At 38.2% G+C, this 27,865-nt stretch overlaps 1 protein-coding gene across 2 annotated transcripts in view; it reads left to right on the top strand.

The window, feature by feature from the left end:
- Positions 1-27,865, top strand: part of LOC108638602 (myoD family inhibitor domain-containing protein) — a 108,589-nt gene that overhangs the window by 59,965 nt on the left and 20,759 nt on the right. The window contains exon 2 of one of the 2 annotated variants that reach the window (XM_018066703.1): positions 6,761-6,799. The exons of the other annotated variant lie outside the window; for it this stretch is intronic. Within the exon in view, the coding sequence (XP_017922192.1) occupies positions 6,761-6,799 (39 nt within the window). The remainder of the gene's footprint in view (positions 1-6,760; positions 6,800-27,865) is intronic. 2 annotated transcript variants of the gene reach the window in all.

The following is a 27,865-nucleotide window of genomic DNA, read 5'->3' on the forward strand; positions in this document are numbered from 1 at the left end:
CATCCCTCCACAGCTTTCACATCATCAAAAAATTAAAAAATATCCTTGATTTTATCATCAAATACATTTGATGACTTCATTCATTCGTGGGCTATCTTCACTGCTATTTCAGCAGCAAATAGATACCCTGTGGACAGGCCCATAAGACTGCCATTAAATATAAGAGATGTAACTCACTCAAAGAGGCACTGAGAAAAAGTCAAACAGGAGAAAGTTTACACAGTAGTGGTCTGCGGCACCTCCGCTTTTCAGTTGGAATAGGGATACACATCACCGTAAACATTAGTTCTTTACTGGAGTGTACTATGCAGTAAAAAGCATCTTGTTAAAATTCATCCTCAGAGTAGAATGTACTATGAGGTGGTGAAGTGGATTAAAGAAATAAATGGGCACCATGTTCCCAATGGAGCCAAGGAAAACCAGTGGGTGAAACAGAAGAGCAGGGAGGTTAGGGTAGAAACGTAGTTAAGGTGAAAATCTGTGAAGAATTAGAATTTTACTTATGTGAGTCAAGTTGCTTAGAGGGGAGATAAAAGGCATCACAGGGTGAGAAGATAATTAGCTGATCAGAAGCAAAGCAGTTTAAAAGGTGACCCTTACCTCCTCTGTTACTCAGTCTAAGAAACTACAGACAATTATTACAGTATTTTCTCCAGGGATGTGTGATACAGTTTCTCCACATATCCTCTAAGACACAAAGCTCTCTCAGCATTGTCATTGCGTTGCCTGAGTTCAGTGCTTTTTATGGAAATTCCTTACATCACGCCAGCCTTGTCTTTCAACCTTGCTTTAGATCAGTGATTCTCAAATGGGGTGATTTCACGCCCCCCAGGGGACATCAGGAATAAATACCTGCAGATGCTGGGGGAAGGTGTTGCTAACATCTGGTGAGTAGAGGCCAGTGATGCTGCTATACAACCCGCAATGCACAAGACAGTACCCACCACAAAGAGCTATCCAGCCCCAGAGGACAATAGAGCCAAAGTTAAGAAACCCGGCTTCAGATGGCTGACTGAAATCCAGTTAAAGCTACAAAACAAAAACTACATCACAGTTCAGCAGCCGTGCAGTGAGGAGGATTTAGCAACTCTGAGAAGCAGAGAGCAGTCCAGCTATTGCACACAGAATTTCACACTCACCTATTAAATAATACAATTCATTACCCAGACCCCAGGAACAGTGGAGCAAAATACAACCCCGATGTTAAGAAGAACAAAGAAAAATGAAAATCATTGCTTGATAGAAGATATTTCAAAGACTTCCAAGGCAAACCAACTGAAAAATCCCCAATAAAAAGACTCAGCAAGAAAATTGTGTCACAGCCCCTAATCCTCAACAGACCTTAACAAGATGTTCATGAGCCAAAGACTCATGTCTGCAGAAGACAAAAGACATAGGAGACAATATAGTCTAGAGAAGGATTATCGTTAAGAGGCAGGAGAAAGATAAAATGGATGCCTCCACCTTACAGTTAGAACTCCCAAAGAGAATAAACAGAAATGGACTCAAAACCATGTTACAGTAACTGTTAGTCTTTCTGCTCTTGGGAAATTAATATTTAGGTTAGACTCGGGGCAATATTTTTAAAACGTTTTTTTGATGAGTGCTTTTACCCCACCTGACTAGACACCCCTGCCTGGCACAGATGGCCAAGACATTTGCTTTTTTAAATACTCCATATTTCCACAGCCACCCACCAGACAAAAATTAGATTACCAATGCTTGTGTAAACTTTCCAAGCTCTGACACAATAAGATTCCAGGAAATGTACATGCACGGCTAAAAGAAGCATTATACATAATGCACTGTAATTCCAACAGACAAGTTGCTATCTTCGATAGATATACACATTTTCCATGCCAAACACATGAACGTCAATACATTTTTCTCAAGTTAAAATGGAAACCATTTAACAGATATAATGGGCACAATGAATTTCATTTTGCATTACTAATGCAGCAGAGGAGGAGGGAAGCTTTGGCAAGGATTGCAGTAAGACCAAGAAAAACAGGAAACAACTTAGAAGCTAACGTGGCTATACAAGCTATTGCCCCAAAATGTAGTCATGGAACCCAAGGGCAACTGAGACTTCATAGTCTCAAAACTCTAAGTTCATGTAAACAAATTTTCGACTTAGGGGGAAAAAAGTAAAAAATGGACAAAAGAGCGGTTGCATTTTTGGAAAAAGGTCAAGAGAATGTCACCATGTTTGTTTGTTTGTTAACCACCATTCCTGAAGAGATGTTATCACGACCAACTGAATTTAGGGGAGATAAATTGGAGGTGAAGGAATTAAATGACGTGTCATGTGAAAGGGAGTTAGAAAAGTAATCCAGGAGCCTAAATCCCTAGCTTCTGCTTTTACCACTGGACATATGTATCATCTAATCTGATGAACATTAGATTCCTGTTCATCATTGTTAAAAAAAAATAAAACAACAAAACAGCATTTATTTCATTGGCCCTTACCTTTAAGTCTTTTTGGCACCTAAAATAGTTTATTTCAGTCACTGCACACCAAAGAATTTTTTTGGTGCTGTCTACTAGATTTAAATAGTAAATTCTGAAGCTTTAGACAAATGCTATTATTTGGACAAATGCTATTTAGACAAAGCCATTTAAAATAAAGGTTTTGAGCACAGGGTTACTGCAGTCAGGCAGCCCTCACTTCCAACCTCATGTCGCCAACACAGTTTAATGGGCAAGCTGAGCGAATTTGAGAAAATTCTGTTACCAGAGTTTCAGTTTCTCTATCTGTAAAATGGGTGTATAATAGACCTTATATTAATATTTTTTGGGGGGTGTCAGACAATGAAAGTCACTCAGTTGTGTCCAATTCTTTGTGACTCCAAATTCTCCAGGCCAGAATACTGGGGTGGTTAACCTTTCCCTTCTCTAGGGATCTTCCCAACCCAGGTATCAAACCCAGGTCTTCCACATTGCAGGTGGATTCTTTACCAGCTGAGCCACAAGGGAAGTCCAAGAATACTGGAGTGGATAGCCTATCCCTTCTCCAGTGGATCTTTCCAACCCAGGAATCAAACCAGGGTCCCCTGCATTGCAGGCGGGTTCTTTACCAACCGAGCTATCAGGAAAGCCTTTTTTTAGGGGGAACAGGGGATTACATGAGATCATGTGTATAAAACAGGTTCATTAACTGCAGTAATGTCTAGCAGTGGGCTTCCTTGGTGGCTCAGTGATAAAGAAACTGCCTACGGTAATGGACAGGGAAGCCTGGCCTGCTGCAGGCCATGGGATCACAGAGTCAGACATGACAGAGCGACTGAACTGAACCAATGCAGGAGATACAGGTTCGATCCAAGGGCTGGGAAGATATCCTGAAGAAAGAAATGGCGAGCTACTCCAGTATTCTTGCCTGGGAAATCCCATGGACAGATGAGCTTGGTGAGCTACAGTCCATGGGGTTGCAAAAGAGTCAGACACAATTTAGAGACTAAACAACAACAACAAACTCTAGCAGCAGAAGGGACCCTTTTCAGAGGTCAAGTCTATGCCTCCACAGCTTCCAGGTTCTGTGAACTAGGATACAATCTTAGTTCAATCCCCTCTAAAATGAGGAAAATAACAGAACTATCTAAAGTAATAATATATACAATTATATAATAATGCCAATAATATCTAGGATTGCTACAAGGATGAAATGAGATAAAAATTTCTAACTTAAAGCACATTGCCTTTTATCCACAATCCTGTTTCCATCATATTTACAAAGAGGATTTAACATCTTTAGTATTAGGCTCCAAAATAATTGATGAAAGCGTCTCAAAATGTAAATGGAAAGACCAATTGGAGAAAAAACATAAGACATTCTTCATTATATTTATCATGAGTTCCATCAAGGACTTGCATTTCTTTGATTTTCTTTTTCTCTTAGAAAATAAAAAGCACATTTCAACTCAGTGAAGCTTTAAAAGATATATGACAATATTTAAAAAGATTTGACCTAGCAATTCTTTAGAAAAGCTCCTACTTCCAGAAATTGATGACTTTTTTGGCTAATGTGCAGATGTGGTACTTCATGTAAGGACAGAAGCCAGTACCACCACAGTCAGTCCCGTGGCCGAAAACGATGTGCCAGCAAATTGGTTACGAGGTGTAAAAAACGGTGGACACAAAAAGTGAAGAATATCTTTGACTGTGAAAGGTCAAGATGACTTAGTAAGCTATTAACTTGGCTCATTTTTCAAATGATGAATCAACTTTTATGAGAAATATTCAGTGTTTTCAAACTGCTTATCAAGATCCTAATTCTGTCATCATAAAGACCTATATAACTCAAAATTTTAGAATACCACTTAATATGTTAATTGTTAAATTACAGTGATGTGAACTGGAATATGAAGATAAGTCAAACTTTCAACTTGTTTCTCTCTTCTGATGCAGAATAAACTTTTCCAAATAAGGGGCTTCTAAGGTGCACAATGTTTAGCCAGATAAAAAATAAAACAGATTGGTATGATAGTCAGCAATAGAAAGAGAAACAAATTAAGTACTTATAATTAAAGCTTGAGGAATGAAAGAATTCACACTTTCTCAGAGCTATTATTTCAGACAGTCTGGTGTCAGAATTAAAAGCCAACCAGTGCATCTGTTTATATTGCCAAGGATTTTCACAGTAAGAAGGGCTAGGAAACACATATTTTTTAATTAGGGTCCAAATCCCAAAGAACACCAAAAAAATAGTATGTCAAAAATAAATGTTCTTGTGATTTGTATTGTCCAATGTCCAAACAAAGACAAAAAATTATGTTTCTTACTTCTCCTTCACAAACACAAGTGAAAGAAAAAAAAAGTATTTCTGTTGCTTTGGCCACAGACTCCTTTTTTTTTGTTGTTATTCTGCTTGCTTCTGGCTTAGCTACTGCTTTTCTTTCCCAGGATGAAATAATATAGGAAAAGCTGATTAAGGAAGGTTTCATTCACAGGAAGGTTCACCAAGATGGCTCAGTTACCAATCCTTAAAAGCTGAATTACAGTGACATCCTAAAATGACCATTTTACACTTTAAAGTACATCTCCCATCTGAAAACTGTGAGTTAACTCTTTGTTTATCTTGAGCTCTGAATTAAAGGAAAGTCCTCTTTAAAATACACACTGATGGACTGAGCCCCATAGTACTCAAATCTTCCATTAGCTTAGTTTTACTTCTCGCCAGCAAAATTTCAGGTTCTTTCCTGCAATTTCAAAGATCACTCTTTGGTCAGTAGAAAAACATATATTAAAAAGTAGTATTCTAGATACAAAAGTGAACAGACTTCTTTCCCTCATCTATTTATTCAACAGATATTAATTGATCATCTATTATTTGTCATATGCTGGGTTCGTTGTTGGGAAAGTCATCAGTGCATATAATCACAACACAGGGTGTTAGAATTTCTAATAGGAGAAGTATAGAGTTTTGAGAAGTGTGTACCAGCAGAAGTAGACTAGGATAGATTTGAGAGATGATCGGCCCTCATATCTTTTATTTGACAGAGGAGGAAGCCTAAGATCTAGAAAGGCTGAACTTCATAACCACGGAGCTCTTCAGTGGAAAAATAAATATATATATATCACAGAACTAGAATTAACGTCTCCAAGTTCAAATCTCAAATTCCCTATAGAGCAATATACTTCTCTCCAGAACATAATTTCCCCCCAAACAATAATGCCAAACCATGAATGTCAAAGCAGTTGACTAAAAGGTAAAAATGTGCTTTGAGACCTAAGAGTCAACATTCTTCCTCACTGTATGACATTCCAGATGGTGGACAGGGAGGGCTCAGAGGTCAGACCCAATTGGACCCTAATCTTAAATCGACCACATCTAACCAGCCAGTGACCTTCACCAAAGCACCTAATCTGAAAATCATCTTGATTTTTAAAAAATCTTCTCCATCAGGATCTGTCATGAAAGAGTTGAATTGAGTAGAAACTCAATACACATACATTTTTGTCTCCTCTTTTCACTCAAGTAAATTGAATAAAACTGATGAAAGACCAGGTCACCAAAAACCACATCTCAGTTTATTTCTTATCAGACATTTCAGCACAAAATCCAGCCTCCAATTTCTACTCTGTGAATGTTTTAGGAGTTAGAAGGCAGAGACTAAACAACTGAACTTAGAGAATTTCATCAGCATACATCCTGTAAAAAAGAGATGGGAAGGAAACAGAATCAGATAAATATTTAAAGTTATTTAAACCTCCTACATAATGTTGCGAGCCTCTTTCCGTTATGGAAACCCAAGTAGCATAGGTAAAGGGAACTTATAGATTCTTATATCTAGGATCTCCAAAAGAAGATGAGTTTCAGGAGTAAGTGAAACTTACTCAAATGACACTCAAATTCCAGGCACTCAAATGACAAGTCAATGCCCTGCTTTGATGGTAATTTGGCTCCCTGTTTTAGCTTTATTCTCAGCTATTTATACAAGGCAAGAAAGACAACTTTTATCAGTTATCTTCAACCTCACAAAAGAGGAGAGAACTCTCACTTTCAGGCAACAAACTGACTGGTACTACCTGGTTCTTAGAGCCATCCCACAAAACACCACCATGGTTGGGTTTTACAGGATGTGGGTTACCATGTCTCTGCACGGAAGAGGGATGGACAAGACCATTCCACTCAAACTATGTGGAACAGGTCTTCTTTTCGAAAGTGGGGTTCTCTTCCCTGAAAAAAAGGTAAATGGATCCTGGAAGGACAAAAAAATTGGATATTCGTGCAAATAATTATCTTTAATTTCCTTTCTTTTAGGATTATCCAGTTCGATTCAAAGTCCTCTGGAAGACCCTGGTAGGTTCATCTGATTTCTTTGTAATAGCTTCCTATACTAGATAATGGGCACTTTGGGTGTAATGTGTTAAGGGAAGGACTCCATCTTTGTCAGTGTCCACTGTATAGTGGCCAAAGCACTGGCATACACATCATCACACATCTGCATTATTCAAAGTATACCACAATCATTTTTCTTCCTTGAAGGTGCTTATAAGCCTATCTCTACATACATGTTACATAACAAAAGTTGAAAAATCATGTTCTCATTTATACATTACACTGATTCAGCGTCTTCCTATTTAAGACCCTGTGTTTAGCTTTAAGGGATGAAAAAAAGCTCAGTCTCTGTCCTTGAAGGATTGAGCAACTTCTCTAAGAAATCACTTTAAGCTAGAATTAGCCAAGAGGACCCCAAGTAAAATTGAGCTGGGTTTGGGGGGGTAAGTAAAAGTTTCACTGTTAAGCATGTACAAAGAGGCAAAGACGGAAAATGTGAAATGTGATTTCTCATTTAGTTAAAAGATGACACAGATAAATGGGGAATAAATAGTAAGGGAGCTTTTAAACATTCAGCAATGAAAGTCCGCCTAATATGTCATGGTGCTCCTGTAGGAGGCTATACTGGGCCACAGTCCTCTAGGAAGAGGTTGGGCTAAAGGAACAAGACATATTAATGAGGGAGGAAAAAGCCAGCATCACGTTAACAAATGCAGTATGGCCCATTTACTTTAAGTAAGCATCAGACATGTATATGTTCATCAATTTAGATGAAAAATCTAGAAAAGAGTTATCCCCAACTGAATATAGGAACCACCTCCGTAAAGAGTAGTAAGAAAGAAGCGAGGAGCAGGGGTGAAGTGAGAATTTTGCTTTTCTTTTACACTTCCATATTGCGTGAGCTCTTTCTTTCCACAATAAAATTGTCACTATGTGTTGCTTGCTTAAAGTATAAATATTGTTTATATAAAAGGGAGTTTTGATTAAAATAAGGGTCAAAAAAAACCACTGGCAGGATAAGAAGTGTGGAGTTGTAAGAATTACAGTTCTTGTAATTTTTGGTTGTCATTAGGGCAGGTAGCTAAAAACCTGAGCTATACATTAGGAAGAATAACATTTGGTAGATGGGAATATCATTAAGCCAATCAACAGATAGGCAGGTAGAACTCTTTGGAGGTCATGACATAGATAAACACATATATTTTGTATATGTATATATAAATGAAACAAATATATATACTTTATATTTGAAATATACACATATTTATATACTTGAAATATATAATTTATATACTTTGAATATATATATATATTTCAAAGGACCTTACTTTCTCGGCCAGAGATTGAACTTGTGTTTCCTGCATTGGAAGTGTGAAGTCTTAACTACCAAACCACCAGTGAAATCCCACAAATATATTTTATATAGCAGACTCTTCCAAATATAGATAATGAATATATTAAAATGAATAATAAGAGTTAGGGAGAGAGAAGACAGACTAGTTCTTTTCTGAATATAGTGATTTTAAGATATGCAAGAAATGCCTTTTGGGATGCTTGCTTGGGAAATGTCTTAAAGACAACATATCTGGATATGGAGGGCACAACAAGCCGAGTCTAATTTCAGTTTAGATGTGGCGGTAATCTACATGAAGAAGAGAGGTGGAGTAATAAATGATATCAAAGGTCATCAGGAAATAAATGAGGTCAGCAAGGTAAAGAGTGAATAGAGCCTAAGGCAAGGCTTTGAGAAAGATCATCCATTAAGAGAACAATGTACTGGCTCATTCATTCACCTTTTTTCTCAAGGATCCTGAGCCTAACACTGTAAGTTTCAAGTACAGAATACAGTGGTGGAAAAAATGGCTTAGTGACTGCCCACAGGCAACTTCTATCCACTGCAATGGAAACATCCACTAACATTAACTGAGCACTTAATGACTTGGCAATGGCACTGAAGTATCATATCAATCTTTAGAGCAGTGTTGTCTTATCTCCACTCTATGGATGAAGAAATGAGACTTGGTGAGGTGGCCAATTTGTTCTAAGTCATGCAACTATGAAGTGGCAGGGACTTGATTTGATGACCAAGTTTGTCTGCTTCCACAACCCATACACCTGTGCACAACTGTGAAGTGGCCAGCCAAGGGGTCGTAGAAGAAATATCAGAATGGGGGAAAACAACAACAACAGCATTTTCTGCTAAAAAAGACAGGGTCAGAGTCGTGGACCTGACTAGTCATGTTATCAAGGAGAGAAGAAAATGATGAAATATCATTGATTTGATTATTAGAAAGTCATCTACTCATTTATTTTTTCACTCAACCAATATGTATTAAGCAGCTTGCATGTACTACCACAAGGGCTTTGAAAGATCAGTTTTACTTGGTGGGGATAGAAGTCAATTGTGAAGGATCAAGAAATGAGTAGATAGTAAAGTCACTTGTGCTAAGGACGCCTCTGAGTAATTGGGTGATGGAAAAATTACCTTAAGAAGGCTTTTCAGGCTATAGCACACCTAAGTCAGCCTGCAGAGGCAGGACAGAGTCAGTAGAGAGAGTGAAAATACAGGGAAAGGGGATCATGGTGAATAAAGATGCATCCTGTGGACAGCGAAAGATAAGGAGATGCAAACTCCTGATACAAAAGGTCATGTTGAAGAGGAGAAGGACCCATTTTCCTCTCCTAGGGGAAAAAAAGGAAATATAAAGGAAAGGGTAAATGTTGCTGCAAAATGCAATCGTAGGACACTATACCAATAAGATTTTATTTGCACATGTTTGGACAGCGGTTCTCAACCCTGGCTACATACTAGAATCATCTTGGCAATTGTTACAAACTGTGATGCTTTAGACTGAACTCCAGACCAATTAAATCAGAAAAAAATGTGAGGTTTCTTCAGGCTGAGGATTTCCAAGGCTGTAAAGAGGACTTGGCAAGGTGTGACTAGGTGGGGAGAGGGGGGAGGCATTACTTGAGCAAAATCTGAAAAGCTAGGAACCAATAAAGAAACTAATTTGCCAAAATAAAGTAAAGAAGAACTGGTGTGGGGGGGCGGGGGGCGGTGTGAAACAGCAACCCTGCTATGTGTGTAGATCACAAAGGATCCCTATAAATTTTCAAATTACTGCAAAGCAGATACATGTGCATCCCATTACATACAACCATAACCTGTACTAAGCACAGGTCATATCAGTACTACTCTCTTTTGTATTTCTAATTTCTATCAGAGTCCCTAGAATGCAGTAGATACTCAATAAACATTAGGTAAATGAATGATTTAATAAACAAATGTGTAACTCAGATGGCAGCACAACCCTCTCTTCAAGTGCCTAGAGTCCTTGAGATAAGCAAAACTGTCTCATACTCAATCCCAACTCACCTACTGCAAATACCTTCCATGTCTCAGATCTACATGGGGTCTAACAGATTTTTACCAAAGTTTAAAGAAAACAAAGGGGAGAAAGCCTTTATCAGCAAAACTTACAAGCAATTTAAAATTTGCTATTTGTTGTTGTTCAGTCGCTCACTTGTGTCTGACTCTTTGCACCCCCATGGACTGCAGCACATCAGGCTTCCCTGTCCTTCACCATCTCCTAGAGCTTGTTCAAACTCATGTCCATCGAGTAAATGATGCCATCCAACCATCTCATCCTCTGTTGTCCCCTTCTCCTCCTGCCTTCAATCTTTCCCAGCATCAGGGTCTTTTCTAATGAGCTGATTCTTTGCATCAGGTGGCCAAAGTATTACAGCTTCAGCTTGCTGAAGATCAGTCCCTCCAATGAGTGTTCAGGTCTGATTTCCTTTAGGATTGACTGGCTTGATCTCCTTGCAGTCCAAGGGCCTCTCAAGAGTTTTCTCCAACACCACAGTTCAAAAGCATCAATTCTTCAGCATTCAGCCTTCTTTATGGTCCAACTCTCATATCCATACATGACTACTGGAAAAAGCTTTGACTATACAAACAGCCCATATTGTTAACTATGTCACTTGGCCATTCTCACTGGCCATTGTTCCATGGTGAGTCCTTGCCTCCTGCCACCTTGCTGCACTTTTATTTCCTTCAGGCTTCACCAGTACCATCCAAATCACAAATTTCACCTGTTCTTATTTAGAACAGTTTAATCCTACACCATGGCTTTGGGGGGAACTCACTTTTAGTATCCAGACTTTCCTGGATTTTTTTTTTCACCAAACCAAATGGTAAATATTAACCCTATCCTTTTTAGAGCCCCAAAGTTTTATGGCCAATTATTATTTTAAATGGCCATTTCCTCCTTCTTTTCATATAAGAGAATGAATCATCTGGAGAAGACAAATGGAAAATCTCCAACCCAATAATGAATGAGGCCCAATGAGAGAATAAACATTTGTTATTGGAAGTCCATAAAATATGTATATAATTACTGTTGAGAATAATCCTTACCGTCCTTACTGGCTAGTCTCAAAATCAATGTCTTTGTCTTTGAATGTCATCACTGAACCCAGTCACATGAGCAGTGATGTGAATACAGCGGGCACTCAACACACCAATCATGAGGATAAAGGGTGAAGATGAGATACTCTCTGAGATTTTATACCTTATAATAATAGTGGTAATAATAGCTACTTTCTATGTCCAAAGCCGTTTAAAAGCATTAACATTTCACATGGCCACATATCCTCAGAAAGCAGATCAATATTTATTCTTCCAAGTGTGTCGAGTACACAATTGGGGCACCTCGAGGTGAAAGCATCACCCTGCCAGTGTCAGCCTCAGAACTTGGAAATCACATCCCCAGTTCATTATGTCAGAATAATAAAGTGACCCTGGCCGGTTGAATGTATTCATTAATGGCTGAGGAAGGAGAGGGGCAGCAGGAGCAGACAATAAAGCTTGGGGAACTCAGTGCTAACTAGCCAGCAAGGAAACACTATTATTTAGTATTGCATCAGTTCCAGAAGAGAAACGTACACAAACACACGTACATCAGAGCAGGCCTGTTTAGTCCTTTTCAATGAGAATTTATTTTTTTTAACTCCTAGTCCAAGTAATTTTATTACCAATGATTGGATGGGGTGAGGGATAGTAGGAAGAACTTCCTTCTGAGATCTCTCTCTCTCTGTGTATCTCTGTCCCCTTGCTGTGTGTTTTGCTGATTAAGCAAATCAACCTTAAATAGCAACTAACTAGAAAAGAACTCCACAAGGTTTCCTTAAGCAGCATCAAAATGACCGTGGCCTGTTCTCAGAGCCTATTAAGAGGTAATCAACCAACACGACTAACAAGTCACTCAGCCCAGACTTTCAGAATTTGGCTCTTTTGTTCTGTCAGTTTGAAGAGTGCCCTGCGACTGATGCAATTTAGAAGGGAGCTCTTTCAGAGCTTTCACTCAGGAAGGCGCTGGGAGCTCTGGGGGTAGAGCTTAGCTCAGGAAAAGGGAAGGAATACAAGTCCGCATTGACAGCTTGATCCCAGAGAGAGGCGGCAGGGGCGCTTGTCTGGCGGGTCCTCTGGGTGTGGATGAGGCAGGGGCAGGGAGGAGCCTTCATCTTAAGTGAACGTGTGACTCCAATATTAAAAGAACAATTACCTTCCTGTGCTCTGCTTGCTGTTTGCTACTGCTGTTTCCTTCAATAAAACCTCTTTTCACTTGCCAATGGGGGCTTGTCAGGCAATAATATTTTTCAGGCATGATACACATACTAAAATGCCCTTGTGAGTTTTTAATACATTTACAGTTGATAACAATACGGCTGTTTTTTCAGGAAAGGTAAAAAAAAAAAAAAGGATTTGTTAAAATTGCAGAGCAATAGCAAGACAGGATGGACCCGTGTGGGTATACTTCATGCTGCTGGTCCCTCCTAAGGGTCAAGCCAGCCGCCTGCAAGCAGGGGAAAGTAGCAAAGTGTGGCCAGGATGTGGCCTTATTATTCAAATTGAAGTTCACCTTTTAAATAAAGACCTTTGTGTGTTCAGATCCTCTTCTCCCATCTGGGAGGAGGAGGATAACACAAGTTAGGTGAGATGTGTGCACAGCATCCTTATATTTGAATATATATTTGGCTCATGGATTTATCATGGAGCACTGTCTTTATAACTCAAGCAGGATGAAGGGATGGGATGAATTGTTCCCAAGGAGAAACCTCTACTTAAAAGAGATTTCCACCAAAAGACTAAAATCCTTGACTCATAAATTACAGTTTGCTGTGATCACAGCTCAAGTTTGTTTCATTAAATGAAACTGGACATTCAGTTCAATTCAGTAGCTCAGTCGTGTCCAACTCTTTGTGACGCCATGAATCGCAGCACGCCAGGCATCCCTGTCCATCACCAACTCCCGGAGTTCACTCAAACTTACATCCATCGAGTTGGTGATGCCATCCAGCCATCTCATCCTCTGTCATCCCCTTTTCCTCCTGCCCCCAATCCCTCCCAGCATCAGAGTCTTTTCCAATGAGTCAACTCTTTGCATGAGGTGGCCAAAGTACTGGAGTTTCAGCTTTAGCATCATTCCTTCATTCAGTTCAGTCGCTCATTCGTGTCCAACTCTTTGCGACCCCATGAATCGCAGCACGCCAGGCCTCCCTGTCCATCACCAACTCCCGGAGTTCACTCAGACTCATGTCCATCGAGTCAGTGATGCTATCCAGCCATCTCATCCTCAGTCATCCCCTTCTCCTCCTGCCCCCAACCCCTCTCAGCATCAGAGTCTTTTCCAATGAGTCAACTCTTCGCATGAGGTGGCCAAAGTACTGGAGTTTCAGCTTCAGCATCATTCCCTCCAAAGAAATCCCAGGGCTGATCTCCTTCAGAATGGACTGGTTGGATCTCCTTGCAGTCCTTCATTAAGGTATAATAAATAATATAAATAGATAACATCAATCAGTCAATTTCTAGATAGATTTCTATTGTTATTTTCAAACATCCATTTGGCTAGAGTATTTTTAAAAATGTGTGCGTGTATGCATGGACTCATATGTATGAGTCATCAATTATGTGCATAATGCTTATAAGCTTGTAGAGACTTTAAAAATCAAATAATAGTTCTAGTGGTCAAAACGTTTTGGTACTAGCCCACAAATAAATACATATTTTCATGAAGGGACATACTGGTGAAAAGAATTTCTCTTAAGGGTGAAATGGAGCTTCTACATAATCCTACAGAATAAAGGCACCTGTACTGACTGTTGTTAAAATAATACATGGTATTGGTTGTTCAACATGTATTACAGTATCTACCAATGGGAGACCATATACAGTTAAGTGGATAGCTACCACGTGTGACAGCATGGATTCAAATCCTGGCCACAATACTGTTAATTCTATGACCTTAAGTAAAATGTCTCCAACTCTCTGAGCCTCAATTTCTTAACCATTATAGTGTGATGAATTCTGCTGCTGCTGCTGCTAAGGCGTTTCAGTCGTGTCCGACTCTGTGCAACCCATAGACGGCAGCCTGCCAGGCTTCCCTGTCCCTGGGATTCTCCAGGCAAGAACACTGGAGTGGGTTGCCATTTCCTTCTCCAATGCATGAAAGCGAAAAGTGAAAGTGAAGTCGTTCAGTTGTGTCTGACTCTTTGAGATGACTTCTACTGTTATACAATTATATAATACTACAATTATAGTATCTACTAAGTACATTTCATATAGGGGAAAATCAGGAAATAAATATATTGTATTTTGTACCAATCCTGGAACTTAATAAATAGTAAGTATTTTGATCATTATTACTCAATAATAATTACTTAAATATAGTTATTGATTAACTTACATATGAGTTGTATTCCAAATTAACGTATTATTAACCAGATTGATTAACAGTACCTGCTGTAAAGTGCTCTTGCCTGGAAAATCCCATGGATGGAGGAGCCTGGTAGGCTGCAGTCCATGGGGTCGCTAAGGGTCGGACACGACTGAGCGACTTCACTTTCACTTTTCAGTTTCATGCATTGGAGAAGGAAATGGCAACCCACTCCAGTATTCTTGCCTGGAGAATCCCAGGGACCGGGGAGCCTGGTAGGCTGCTGTCTATGGGGTCACACAGAGTCGGACATGACTGAAGCGACTTAGCAGCAGCAGCATCTGTAAATATTCCCCAAGTTTCTATGGCCTAATTTAATAAATGATCTCTCTTGGCCACCCAAAGTTCCATGCAGATAAATATCTGAGTTGCCTTCCACCACATGGTGACTCAGGGATTCAAGTTTTTTTCATCCTGTGGCTCTGCCATCCCTATGTGGACCCTCAGAGTTTTCTACTGCATTCTCTGCTTAAATATGTCCAAGAAGTGAAAAAACAAACTGTGAAGAATCACAGGGCATATTTTAGGGGACAAACTAGAAGTGAGGCACTTCTTCTGCCCACATCCCTTTTGCACACAACCATGTACCTAATACAAGGATGCCAGAAAATGTGTGTCCAGAAAGAAGCAGATTTGGCTCAGCAGACATCCAGTCAGTCTCTGTCAGCAACATAAATCTGTATAAGCTAAAATCAGTATTATTGAGAGTATTTTCTTTAGCCATATTTGAAGCACTAGGGATACCAATTTATGCAATAAGGAGCTTTCAGAATATACAATGTCCCTATTAAATGCACTGGTGATGTTGACTGCTAAATTCTTTTATACACTCACCCAATTTCCTTGGCTGTCTCTGAAATTTTTATTTTTTTCTATCTGCTTCTACCCTCCTTACTCATCTTTGCTGGTTCTCCTTTAAACATGTGTACCAGAATGCTTGTAATTGAACTTTTTCTTCATAGACAGTTTTACACTTTTTTCTTTTTTAACAAAAGAAAATGGGCATTCTTCCTATGCTTCCTCAGATTCAGCTCTTGAGATCTTCTCTGGGAAGACCTCCTCCATGATGGAGACAGAGCTGGGTACCACTCACCAGTATCCCTATAACCTAGGTCAGATCATTTGTTGCATGGAATTACCAGGGTCTCCTGAGTGGAGTCTGCTCTTTGACTGGAAGCAGTTTGAAAACTGACTTACATCTTTTATTTGAGTTTCTCCTCACCGAGTATAGTATTGTAGCTGTCACAGAGCAGACACTCAACCCCATTTAAATGAAGGAATTAAAGAACTTCAAGGTATAATTCAGCCTATACATCTCAGCCAATAAAGAAAACCAAAATACAAATAAAACTTCGATCCTATCAAAAGAAGTCATGTAAAAAAATTAATGAGAGGAATAGACATTTACCTCTATAAAAGCATACAAAGCATTTTTTTTCCAATTTTCAACATTTAACACCATATTTTTTAAAAAGTAAGCAATTTGAGTATTGCACCTGGTTCCAGTAAATTGACTTTGGAAATATTTTTCTTTCCTATGTGTATTCATATACTGTAACTTGAAGGCAGAGAAAAGACAACTCCAAACAAGCCTACCAGAGATCCTACTCCCAAAACTTTTGCACTATCTTAAAAAAAAAAAAAAAAAAAAACACCATCTCTGAATCTCTAGAAGTGAAACTTTTTTTGGCAGCCTAATATCAGTTATAAAACAGGCAATATCTTCTGAGATATTAAAAAAAATGCTAAAGATGAGTGACTTTTTGAATTAAATTCTAATTAGAAGATTTTTATCAAGATTTTTTCATTCATTTACTGTGAAAATAATATAACATTTTCTTCAGTATATTTGCATTATTTTCCATTTGAGATAAGCATTTATCTCTAAAAAAGTAACAAAACTCTTTATAACAAAACTACTAAAACTTAAGGGTAGTAAAGACTACTGTTAGTACCTTATTCACTTCCAAATATATAAATACAAAATATTTCACATGAAATCCAAATAATTGCAGTGACCTATTCAAACAGATATCATTATAGTCTCTCCTTTGCATTGCTATATTATGAATATTAATTATATGTACTATGAATATCATTATCAGCCTATTTAGTCTACTATATCACAGGCAGGGCACCATAACAATTAAAAGCTCATCTTCTTTTTTGGACCCAGACTTCCTGAGTATAAATCCCAGTTTTGCCATTCACTCTTTGCAATTACAGTTCATGACTTATATTACCTATCTGTGCCTCAGCCTCCTCATATGTAAAATGTAGATAGCAATAGAGCTTAGCCTACAGAGCTGTGGTGAGGACAAAGCTTACTTTCCTTCCAGTTCATCCTCCATACTGGCATTTCTAAGACAAATACATGATCTTGTTTTATTTCTGCTTAAAATATTTATTTTAGGTGCTTAAACAAGAGTTAAGGGAACTTGGATATAGTCTGTATGTTCAGGGGTATGGGGTTGGGAATCTATATTATATGTCTGTGTATGGTGCATTTCTCCAAAGAAAGGGTCCATATGTTTCCTTGGGATCCATTCCTCTTAAATCAATAACCACTACCCAATGGCCTAAGTCTAAAATCCATAGGTAAACATAAAAACTCCACCATAACTCCCCTAATCCTTCTTCTCGCTTTTGCTTATTCCTCCCCCATGTTCTTACTATGCTCTGCTAAATACTAGTTTTCACACTTCTGTGTTTTACAGATTTTTTCTTCTTCCTTGAATATCAATGGCCACCTGGCAACTAAATACTAATTTTTTGAGATTCAGTGAAAACATCATCTCTTGTAGATACCTATCTACATTACACCAAGCATTATTAAAAATCCCTGAATTTGCATCCTCAGAACTGTGCGCATGCCCTATTATCCATCTGTCATATGCTACTGAAGTCATCTGAATGCCTGACACTCCACTGAAGGGTAAACTTAGAAGGCAGGCACCAGGTCTTATTCATCCTTGTGTATCTACCAACAATGAGTGTACTGTTAAGTACTATATAAATAACCCATAAATGTTTCTCAAAAGAATGAGTGAATTACTGACTGTTGTCTTGCTTCAGATTCATCTGTTAGGTAGATACTACATGGTATTTTCTGAAGGATTTTTTTTTTTAATCAATGTTGGTTAATCTACATGAATACCATATTTATGAATTCAGGCATAAGATGCTATATTTCACACTCTTTCTAAAGTGTTTTAAATCATGTATGTACCATGATAGTTGGTGATGGAACAAAAATTCGATAGCATGATTTTATGTCCTAGGAGGTCAACACTCTTTCTATTAGTAACATGATTCTAAATGGGACACCTTGAAGCTATTTCAACAAAACCACCACCACACATTGATATCTTGAACTGAGCACAGCAGTGCTGCAGTAAAAACCAGAGAAACAGGGAGAACTGGTGCAGAAGCAAATGACATATGTTTAAAAGCCATACAATGTCTGAAGCACTTCTCCTTTATATGAAGTATATTTTCATTCCACTGTTTCACCTTCATGGATTCAAAACACCAAACTTCTTTTGATCCAGAAGAGGAAGAGAGTTTTCTTACAAATGTATGAAGAAGCTAGGATTAGGCATGCTTCTGGCATCTTCCCTTTTTCAGAAAACAGGATTTTGAAGCAAGAAGCAAATAAACAGAACACACTGACTCTTGACACACCATTGCATTCTTCAACTAGAATAATAAAAATTTGCAAATGAACAAAAGAGTGGGAGGCAGATATCTGATTTACAATGTTTTTGAGCTAAAGAACACTATGAAAAAAAAAAAGATCCATGTGAATAATAAAGCATTGTTAACCAAGTCGTGACATTTCTATTCTAGTGATGACTTGAACAGCAGAACTGCATACAGGCACCTTGTGCCATTTTCCAAGTGGGAGGAAGACATATAATTATAATTCTTATATTAACGAGACTTCAAGAAAATCTGGGGAAAAGTTTATTCAAAAACATATTGACATATCAGTATTATAAATTACTTTCTCTTATTAACCTCCCCCCCCCCAAATTCTTTTGTTAGCTAGCTCATCATGGCACGAAAAGGTATTTCAGGAAAAGAGAGACCTACTTTGAAGATCTTTTTATTGCACTGAAAAATATCTACCATATATTTATTCTGTAGCTTGCTCAACATGTGAGATATATGAGAGAAATATGCTTTCAAAACAGTTTTAACCTGCACTGTCTTGAGCACACGTACCAACTCTGTCATATCACTTATCGAAAATCCTCATAGAAACCTTGCATTTGGTCAAAACTAACGCATCTGTTTTAACACCCTTTGCGAAAGTCAAAGAGGATATAATATTATGTTTTCACTTAACATACGTTTTTCTTCCATTTCCTTTCTTTGTTGGGTGGTTAAGGGGGGGAAATACTGCAAAAATTACAGTGATGTTATCAACTGCAGCGTTTTAACAGAGAACAGAATTGGAAATGGCATGTTGCTGAGTGAACTTCTAAATGAATGGGGGGAAAAAAAACCCCACAGATGGATGGATTTTCTCTTGGTGTTTACCTCCACTGAAGTCTCAGAGGGTAGACTCCCAAGTGTTGAAGGAAGCTCTCTAACTGACCCCATTAATGCCTTAGGCACTGGTGAAGGTGAAGGGGCAGTTGTAAAGTCAGCCTCTGAGTGAGCACTGCAGAAATTATAGGGTTGTGTTAAATGCATCCTCTGCAGGGTGCTTCCCTATCTTCAGAGGACACACTCATTAAGTGCTGCCAATGAAAAAACTAAGCATTTTTCTCTATAAAAGTGCTCCTTTTTGTGGAACATTTGGAGCCTATCCAAAGGGCTTCCAGTCTAGGTGAGAGAACATAATAAAGCAAAACACCTCCATCATTGAGGCATCAGCCTGAAGGAGGGAGTCGTTGGCTACATATCCACCAGGGTCACTCACCTACCATCATAACATGCTCCCGAGACTGAGCAAGAAGGCAGGGTGCCTGATCCAAGTAGAATATGACAGAAGGGACATTGAATCAGTATGCAAAAATGCTCACTTACAAACTTAGAAGAAAATATATTTATGCTATTTCTTGCAATTTACTAATCCCATTTCATCTACACTCAATTATCTTTTCCCTCTGCTTGTTAGTTATAAAGATACACATGAAGATTTGGTTTCTACATAAACCTGGTACTTTCTACAATGTCTCCTATGATAAAGATACATGGGAGAAATATATAATGACTAGAGATATTGTACTCTTGTATTGTGTATATTCAATATAGAGAGTGTATCAGCTTAGTCAACCAAGAAAGAAAAAAACAAGGATGAGGGAAGAATGTACACAAGTCAGATGGAGTAAAAGGTACCACAGAAAGAAGCACCGTAAAAGGTCCAAGACTGGGTCTCAAAAAGTGATAAAAGTAAATTATCACTGAGGGAGAAAAAAATAGCAAAAGAACCCAAAGAGGCCTCATGTTCATTTGCTCATTTTTATGTGAATTAAGTTGACTGCATGTAACTATGTTGACCTGGTTCTGTCCTAAGATGCTCTTAAAACTGGGTAGTATGTTGGGAAAAGAAATATTTCAGAGTTAAGTTCTGGTGATGAATCTAGGACAGGGCTCCAGGCTTTAAGCCTCTTTATGACAGTAGGAGAATTTAATAGATTTCTCATTTCCTAGGAGAGGAGAATTCTCATCTTTAGTAATTGAGTCACTGCAATTAGTTTCCTTGAAATCTAGAAAAGTAACTTTTTCTCGGAAAGGAAAAGAGAATCATTTCTAATTCTAACTCAAACATCTTCTTAAACATATGTGTGCCCAAAGTATTGGATGAAAGTCTTTATTATCAGTGCTCTGCACTTATCTCAGCTGATTTTAAGGAATCTGTGCAGAGATAGACGGTAACAAGAAAGAAACCTTCAGTTAGAACAAACTGGGTTTGAATCTTTGACAAGCTGTTTCACATCTCTGAATTTCAGTTGCCTTGTGACTCATAATAGGTACACACAAAGTTGGAGAACCACTCTTCTAGGTATTATAAAATGAGATCTACATGGGCTCATGCCCACAAGATGTATAAATGAGGCAAAATTACCCTCTGGACTCAACAAGCTGATCACCTGTAAAGATACTCCTCTCAGAATAACCTTAACAAGAGCAAATATACTTCCTTTAAAACATCAGCACTATCTTCTGATGACTTATGGAGCTCTCTCAGAGAAAGAAAAAAAAAATCCTCTTTCCAGTCTGCCACGATTATTGAACTGGAATCAGTGGGTATATTTATACCTGTTTCAAACAAAGTATGGTTGGCTCATTACAAGTTTAAATATTCCATTAGCTAAGTGGTAAGGAAGCTCATGTAAACCAGGAGGCCCTATGGTTCCACCTTAAGTATTATTTCTTTAGAATTTCTGTTACTGTTTTCAACCTTTTGAGCTCTTGCAAATGTATCTGGCATTCAATTAAAGTGAGATTAATCCAAAGCAGATGCAGCAGTAGTAAAGAATTGCTTTGTTGAAAGCCTACTCATTTAACATACTAAATTGTAAGCACATAGACACAAACAAATCCATAAATATCAATCATTTAAAATTATTTAAAATGCACAGTTTTATATAACTAATTTGACAAAAATACAAATGCCAATGTACTCTTAACAAAGAGCTAAAATGACTAGTTTTATCTTTATGGCACTATAAAAGCATTTCAGAAGCTGAGAACCTAGAATCTCAAAGAGTCTTCATCTTCAATGAATAAGAACAAATTTTACCCAAACTTTCAACTCTTCATGGCTGTAACTGTTCTTCTATTTAAGTTCTTGGATTTCCAAAGTAGCAGTTTTTTGTTTTATAAACCTTGGGGAAAATGTTTGGACCATATAAGCACCTGCTGCTGCTGCTAAGTCGCTTCAGTCGTGTCCGACTCTGTGTGACCCCACAGATGGCTCTGCCGTCCCTGGGATTCTCCAGGCAAGAACACTGGAGTGGGTTGCCATTTCCTTCTCCAATGCATGAAAGTGAAAAGTGAAAGTGAAGTCGCTCAGTCGTGTCCGACTCTTAGCGACCCCATGAACTGCAGCCTACCAGGCTCCTCCATCCATGGGAGTTTCCAGGCAAGAGTACCGGAGTGGGATGCCATTGCCTTCTCTGATATAAGCACCTACAGGAATCTAAAGCATAAAGGGTGGATGTGATCATGGTTAATACTATTGTTATTTTCTAAGTGAGATAGAGAACTCACCTGAGAGACACAAAAGATTTCAGCCAGGCTCAGGGGTTCTTTTTGTACGACAACCTAATTGATAGAGGCTGTTAAAGAGAATTAGGAGATTAATCTACCCAGCTGATGGAATGAGGACTAACACTCATCATCTAATATTGCAATGCCCTATAAATATGAAAGACCTCCTTAACAATGATGGCCAGATAGAATCATATGCATCAGAGTCCCAGGGAGTGGGACGAGAGCCAAAGTGCCTTATCTTTCATCATACATTGTCTTTTCTGTCCCTTCATTTGAACCTTGGCCTCAGTGGGGATTTCTGACCAGCCATTAGTCATTAAGGGGAATTTCATTGGTACAAAATTCATGTTACAGATGGCAGAGAAGGGATACCTGTGGGCAATCTGTCTGTTGACATGTTTGCCTCCTATAAATAGACCATAAAGACCCCAATGGCACAACCTTGACACATTCATCTTTTTGCTCCTGTATCTTTGATAAAGGCAAGGACAGCAGGCTTCAAGCCTCAGTTCAAAATCTTACTCCAATCTTTTCTAGCTTAGAAACATACCAATGAATAAAGCACAGCACCCTTCCCCTCTAAACTGCATTTTCTTGCTAGTTAAACTGTACTTTTAATAACCTCCTCATTGGGTTACTACAGGAATTAAAGGAAAATTCATTTAAAGCCCTAGCCAAAGCTTCTCACAGTGTAAAGCAAATGTTAGTTATCATTATAATCTTTATAATACTTTCATTATTATAGCAGGTGCTAAGTGAATGAATGGATGGATGAATTGGTGAGTGGAAGATGAAACTAACACCTATGGTTTATCCAACATCTGAAATTCTGTAATTGGATAAAGTTTCCAAAGAATTTCATATCTGAAAACTTACCTGAAAATATTTCACCATCCCTGGGTATTATTGTATCTATTCTAGATGCAATATAATATAGAGGAAAGAGCACACAACTAGAAGCCAGGAAAACCAGAATTTAAATATTGCGTTGCTTATCATCAGTTAACAAACACCTCTCAACATTCTTTCAACCTTTACGCCAAGTGCTATGTAAGCTCAGGAACATCAAGGCATGGACAGCTTTCCTCACAGTGGGAAAGACGCACTCATAATGGAAGGAAAGACAGAAAGGACCTATTTCACAAGTCAAGAAAGGCTTCAGAGAAGTTAAATGTCCATGAGGATGGGAAATGGAATTTGTTAATCCCCATAGTCCCTGTACCTAGCAGGTACAGGAGCAGATGACAGGTAGTTGTTAAATAAATAAAGTACCATTTCCTCTGGGTTTGAGGGATGAGAAGAAGTTGAGCAAGGTAGGGAAAGAAGAAGGTAACTTGAAGCAGAGAGAACGGTACTTGTAAAGGGCATTCACAAAGTTGGGAGACGTAAATGTCTGTGGGTGTGGAAGGTGCTTTTGGGAGGAAAGGAACTGCAGATTAAAAAGACAGTGGCTCTGAAAACACTGTTAATTGAAAGTGCTGTATAGTACAGCTGTATTACTTACAGTGCTGATCGCTGCCCTGATTCTCTGAGTTCTTCAGCATCCCATATGGTTCTGAGATGGGTTCCTCATCCAAACATTCACTGGCTCCAGGGTCTTCTTCAAAATGCCTGAAATCTCTCTTCCTCCTTTCTTTATGAAAATATTTTAGAGGATCAGTGAAAGATAAAGATAAAACAATGCTTGCCTTCATCATGCTTTCATTAAACAAAGGAAACAGTTATAACACTTTTCATGGAACAAAATTACCAATGTATGCATACTGACCACTCCAGACACTAATGTTTCCATTGACTACTTTGGATTCTAATCCACATCATCACATTAGGACATTCTAACATTCATTTTAAAGAAGCCCATTTTTAACTGGTCATTTTGAAAGGGAGTATTTTTTTCAATGAAGAAATCTATTTTTCTCAGCTTTTATAAAGGTATTTTGCATTAAAATGCTCATTTAAGAAAACTTGAAAGATTCAGAAAATTTGGAAAACTCATGCTCATTACAAGCATTTGGAAAATTCAGACACTTTTGTGAGTGGAGCTTTTATCTGAGAATCGTTCTTATATACAATTTCCAGGTAACTGCCATAATGAATAAAAATTAATAATGCAAAAGTTGCTTTATAATTATACCCAGATACCATCTTGTAAAGAGACCAAACACTTCTAAACACTTCCTGGTTTTTGGCTCTGTCACCTCCAATCAGAGTTAGTTTTGAATGATAATATTCACTTCAATGCTTTCACTGGAATTTAAAACTTGTAACCATTGATCATTTCTCAGGACAACTATCATTCTTTCCTTGCCTCAGCACCTCAAAACTTGTGTTCCTAACTTTGTTCTTGCTTTCTTAGGAAGTGAAAATATAACTTTTTTTTTCCAAAAAAAGTATTGCTAGTTTTCTTTAGAGTGGTGTAGCTTCTTCTGATGAAGTATTATGAGAACACCTTAGAATACTTTTTCACACAGAAAAGACAAACTGATTGAGGATAAAATGGTCAAGACCTAATCTTCCCTCAAATTAAAAAAAGAAAAAAATGTTGCACCACTGTTTTCTGGCACTTGACTTTGGGCAAGAATGATTTAGGGACAACCTAAGAACAATTCTTTCTTATATGGTCTAATTTTGCTTGTCTGGGTGCTTGAAAAGTATTTTTATTTTTATACGTTAAAATACTTTGCAGGATTGTTGGTCTCTTTTTAGTAAATTTTAGACAGGTTTGCCCTCATAAATTATTTCTGCTCAAGACATACATATCAAGATTATCTTTAAGCAAAGTCTGTATTTAAACTGTTTTGGTTTCTTCAGGAAACTATAGCTCTTAGGTAAGACTTATGTGCTCTGGCCTCTATATGTAGTACCATTTTTTATCATCAACTTTAATCCTCTGTCCTTTACTTTTAAACTATGGGAGAGTTGTTCATATTTACTCTGTATATGACTACTGATATTTGCTGTAGGGTCAGTTCTGTGTTTTACTGCTCCTAAGGCAGATTTTAACTCTGTCATAATTTTGACATCTTCAGAATCTCTTAATTCACTGTGTCCCTTTGGATCTATCCTGCAGGTTTTTTACCTCCATCTGTTTCCTCCTTAAGATTTTCTTGTCTTTTCTTCACAGAGTTCTTCAGGTAATCTAATGAAAACCTCAAACAATGCTTGAAAATCTTGTGTTTATGGTAACAAATCATACCTGGATTGGTTAGGGTGTCAAAGAACTACAGCTCTCCAATCAGATCAAAAAGCACACCTCTTCAAAGGAGAGGGAAGCTCAATTTTCCAGTTAATATAAAATATTCATTTCCGGACCATGACTGGGGGTGGTGATGGGGAGGAACAGACATAGTTCATTTCCCTCTCAGCAGACCTAGCCAAAGTGCCAGACTGATTGGATTCTTCAGTTCAGTTCTTATGAGTTGATATGTTGTGTCAATTTTTCCCGGAAAAATCAAACCCATAATTTATGGGCATAAGCATTTTTCCTTTTCTATCTTGTCTGAGGTGTTTGAGAAGAAAGCTAAGAGAAGTTGTACCAAGGATTGCTATAAAGACAATATTTTAAACTTGAAGCTATGACCACAGTGTCTATTTGGCCTATGGAGATAATTTTTAAAACCTATCACGATTAATACATGGAGTAAGTGGAGACTTTTTTAAATAAGACTGTTTTCCTTGAAATGGCCCAAACACGCCATAGAATTGTCCTATTATTTTTTAAGACCTGGAAATGTAAACTGACTTTGTGCTAGTTTGTTCCAACTATTCTAAAATATATTCCGAATAGGCTACCTTCACATGCTAGAATACTGAATATTTTATGCTTGGACAAGGAGCAAACTATAGGTCTTTCGCCAAGCACCGTCAATGCACTTGAGTATGGGTTACCAAAAACGCTGGAGAATTTTTTTTTTCTATTTATTGTTATAGCTCAAATCCTTGTGTCTCTGGTAGGCTTTAAGTGACATAAATATGCATTTCCATCTGCACGTCCTTGTCAGGAATAGTTCTGCTGGGAGGTGTTATGCCACCCAAGTACTTCCAGAATAGAGTCTGTTAATCCTGTTACCACTATAGAAACTCAGAGGAAAAGTCTACTCAGGCCACTACTGCAGCTGCTGTGCCTGTCAGTGTTCCAGCAGCCACACCCTCAGTACAGAAAGGAAGTCAAACAAGATGGGTTTTCCTTCAGGTGGAGGGGGATGTAGAGAGCTGACCTCACTCTGTTATTTAGACCAGCAGTCTCTAGGTTTTTCTTGTAAACCACTATTATTTAAAAAGTAAAAAGGGTGGGGGTAATGAGCAAGCCCATCTTGGGCATACACACACACACACACACACCCACACACACACACACACACACACACCGGCACGTACAATAGAAATATAAGCTGCCATATTAATTGCTATATACACTAAAAATATACCAAAATATCTATTATATGAGCATTTCCTTTAAAAAATAAATATAAATAGCTTTTTTAACCTGCATTGGATAGACTTGTACTCTATTGCTAAGTTGCTTCTGTCTTGTCCGACTCTGTGCAACCCTAGGGACTGCAGCCCACCAGCCTCCTCTGTCCATGGGACTCTCCAGGCAAGAATACTGGAGTGGACAGCCATGCTCTCCTCCAGGGATCTTCCCAACCCAGGGTTCGAACCTGTGTCTCTTCATCTCCTGCATTGGCAGGTGGATTTTTACCACTAGTGCCACCTGGGAAGCCCTGTACTCTATTAGGTGTGAGTATATATATGGAGGGAGACCACTGAGCTAAACTTCTACCAGATAGGCCACAAGGAACAGATCGTAGACCCCACTTAGGCTTCTCATGATGCCACAATACACTGTGCACACACAGCGGGCCAAAGGAGCTGGAAATGTACATGTGCTTTGCTCCTCCACTTATTGCCTCCTGTTACCTCTTGCCCTTCCTCTAACGTGGCTTGACTTTCAGGCTCCAGGCTCTCTGTACAGATGACATCCCTGTCCTACATTTATACAGGCGTGTCATGGATGGGTATGAACCTGTCAAGACCTACAAGCCAACAGGCATCCTGCAAAGTCTGTCAGCAGACATGTCACTTCAGAGGCCTCACGATACAAAGGCAAGAACCAGCTAAATAAACCAAAACCAACCATCAGTCATCCAATAAATATTTTCCAACAAAAGTTTATGGATATATAAACCCAAAATGAATGTCTTTCACTGTCTAATTCCATATAATGCAGGAGAGCTCAGAATTACCCATGAATCTAGCTGTGGAACAAAAATTCTTCAGAAAGGCAGTGAATATGAAAAAAAAAAAAATCTCGCACTTCTCATGATAGTGAAAGACTGTCTTTTCAGATATAGAAAACCGAAGACTTGGCTCAAAGTTCTGCTCGAATTGATAAAAATAAATTATTTTATTGGTAAAACCTAGAGTCAGCCAGAAAAAAGTATGCAAACTTCCCCCAATCACTATCAGTGTGGGTATAAATTGACATGATCCTTTTGGAAGGCAATTAGTAAATTACATGAAAAGCTTTAGAAATTTCACCATTAATTCAGTAAGCCCCTACTTATGACTTCAACCTATATAAACAGATAGATATATGAAAAGATTCATGAAAATGTTTAAGAATATTTATAATAGCAAAAATTGTCAAGAATCTACATTTTTATTGAATGGTGGAACTGTTAAATGCTTTATGATATGTCACATAAGAAATGATATACATTATTTGATTTCTTATTTATTAAGTACCTATTATGTACCAGGCACCCATTCAGGAGATTGCAATTAATAAATATAGACAAAGCTTTCATAAAGGTGATATTTCAGTCAAGTGTAGAAGAGACATATACTACACAATCAAGGAAATAAGTACACATGCAAAATATTTTTAGAGTAATAGAAAATAGTAGAAAGCTGAGAGCTGAAGAATTGATGTTTTTGAACTGTGGTATCGGAGAAGACTCTTGAGAGTCCCTCGGACTGTAAGAAGATCAAACCCGTTCATCCTAAAGGAGACCAGTCCTGGGTGTTCATTGGAAGGACTGATGCTAAGGCTGAAACTCCAATACTTTTGGCC

This window comes from Capra hircus, chromosome 22, assembly GCF_001704415.2.
Source record: "Capra hircus breed San Clemente chromosome 22, ASM170441v1, whole genome shotgun sequence".
NCBI lineage: Eukaryota > Metazoa > Chordata > Mammalia > Artiodactyla > Bovidae > Capra > Capra hircus.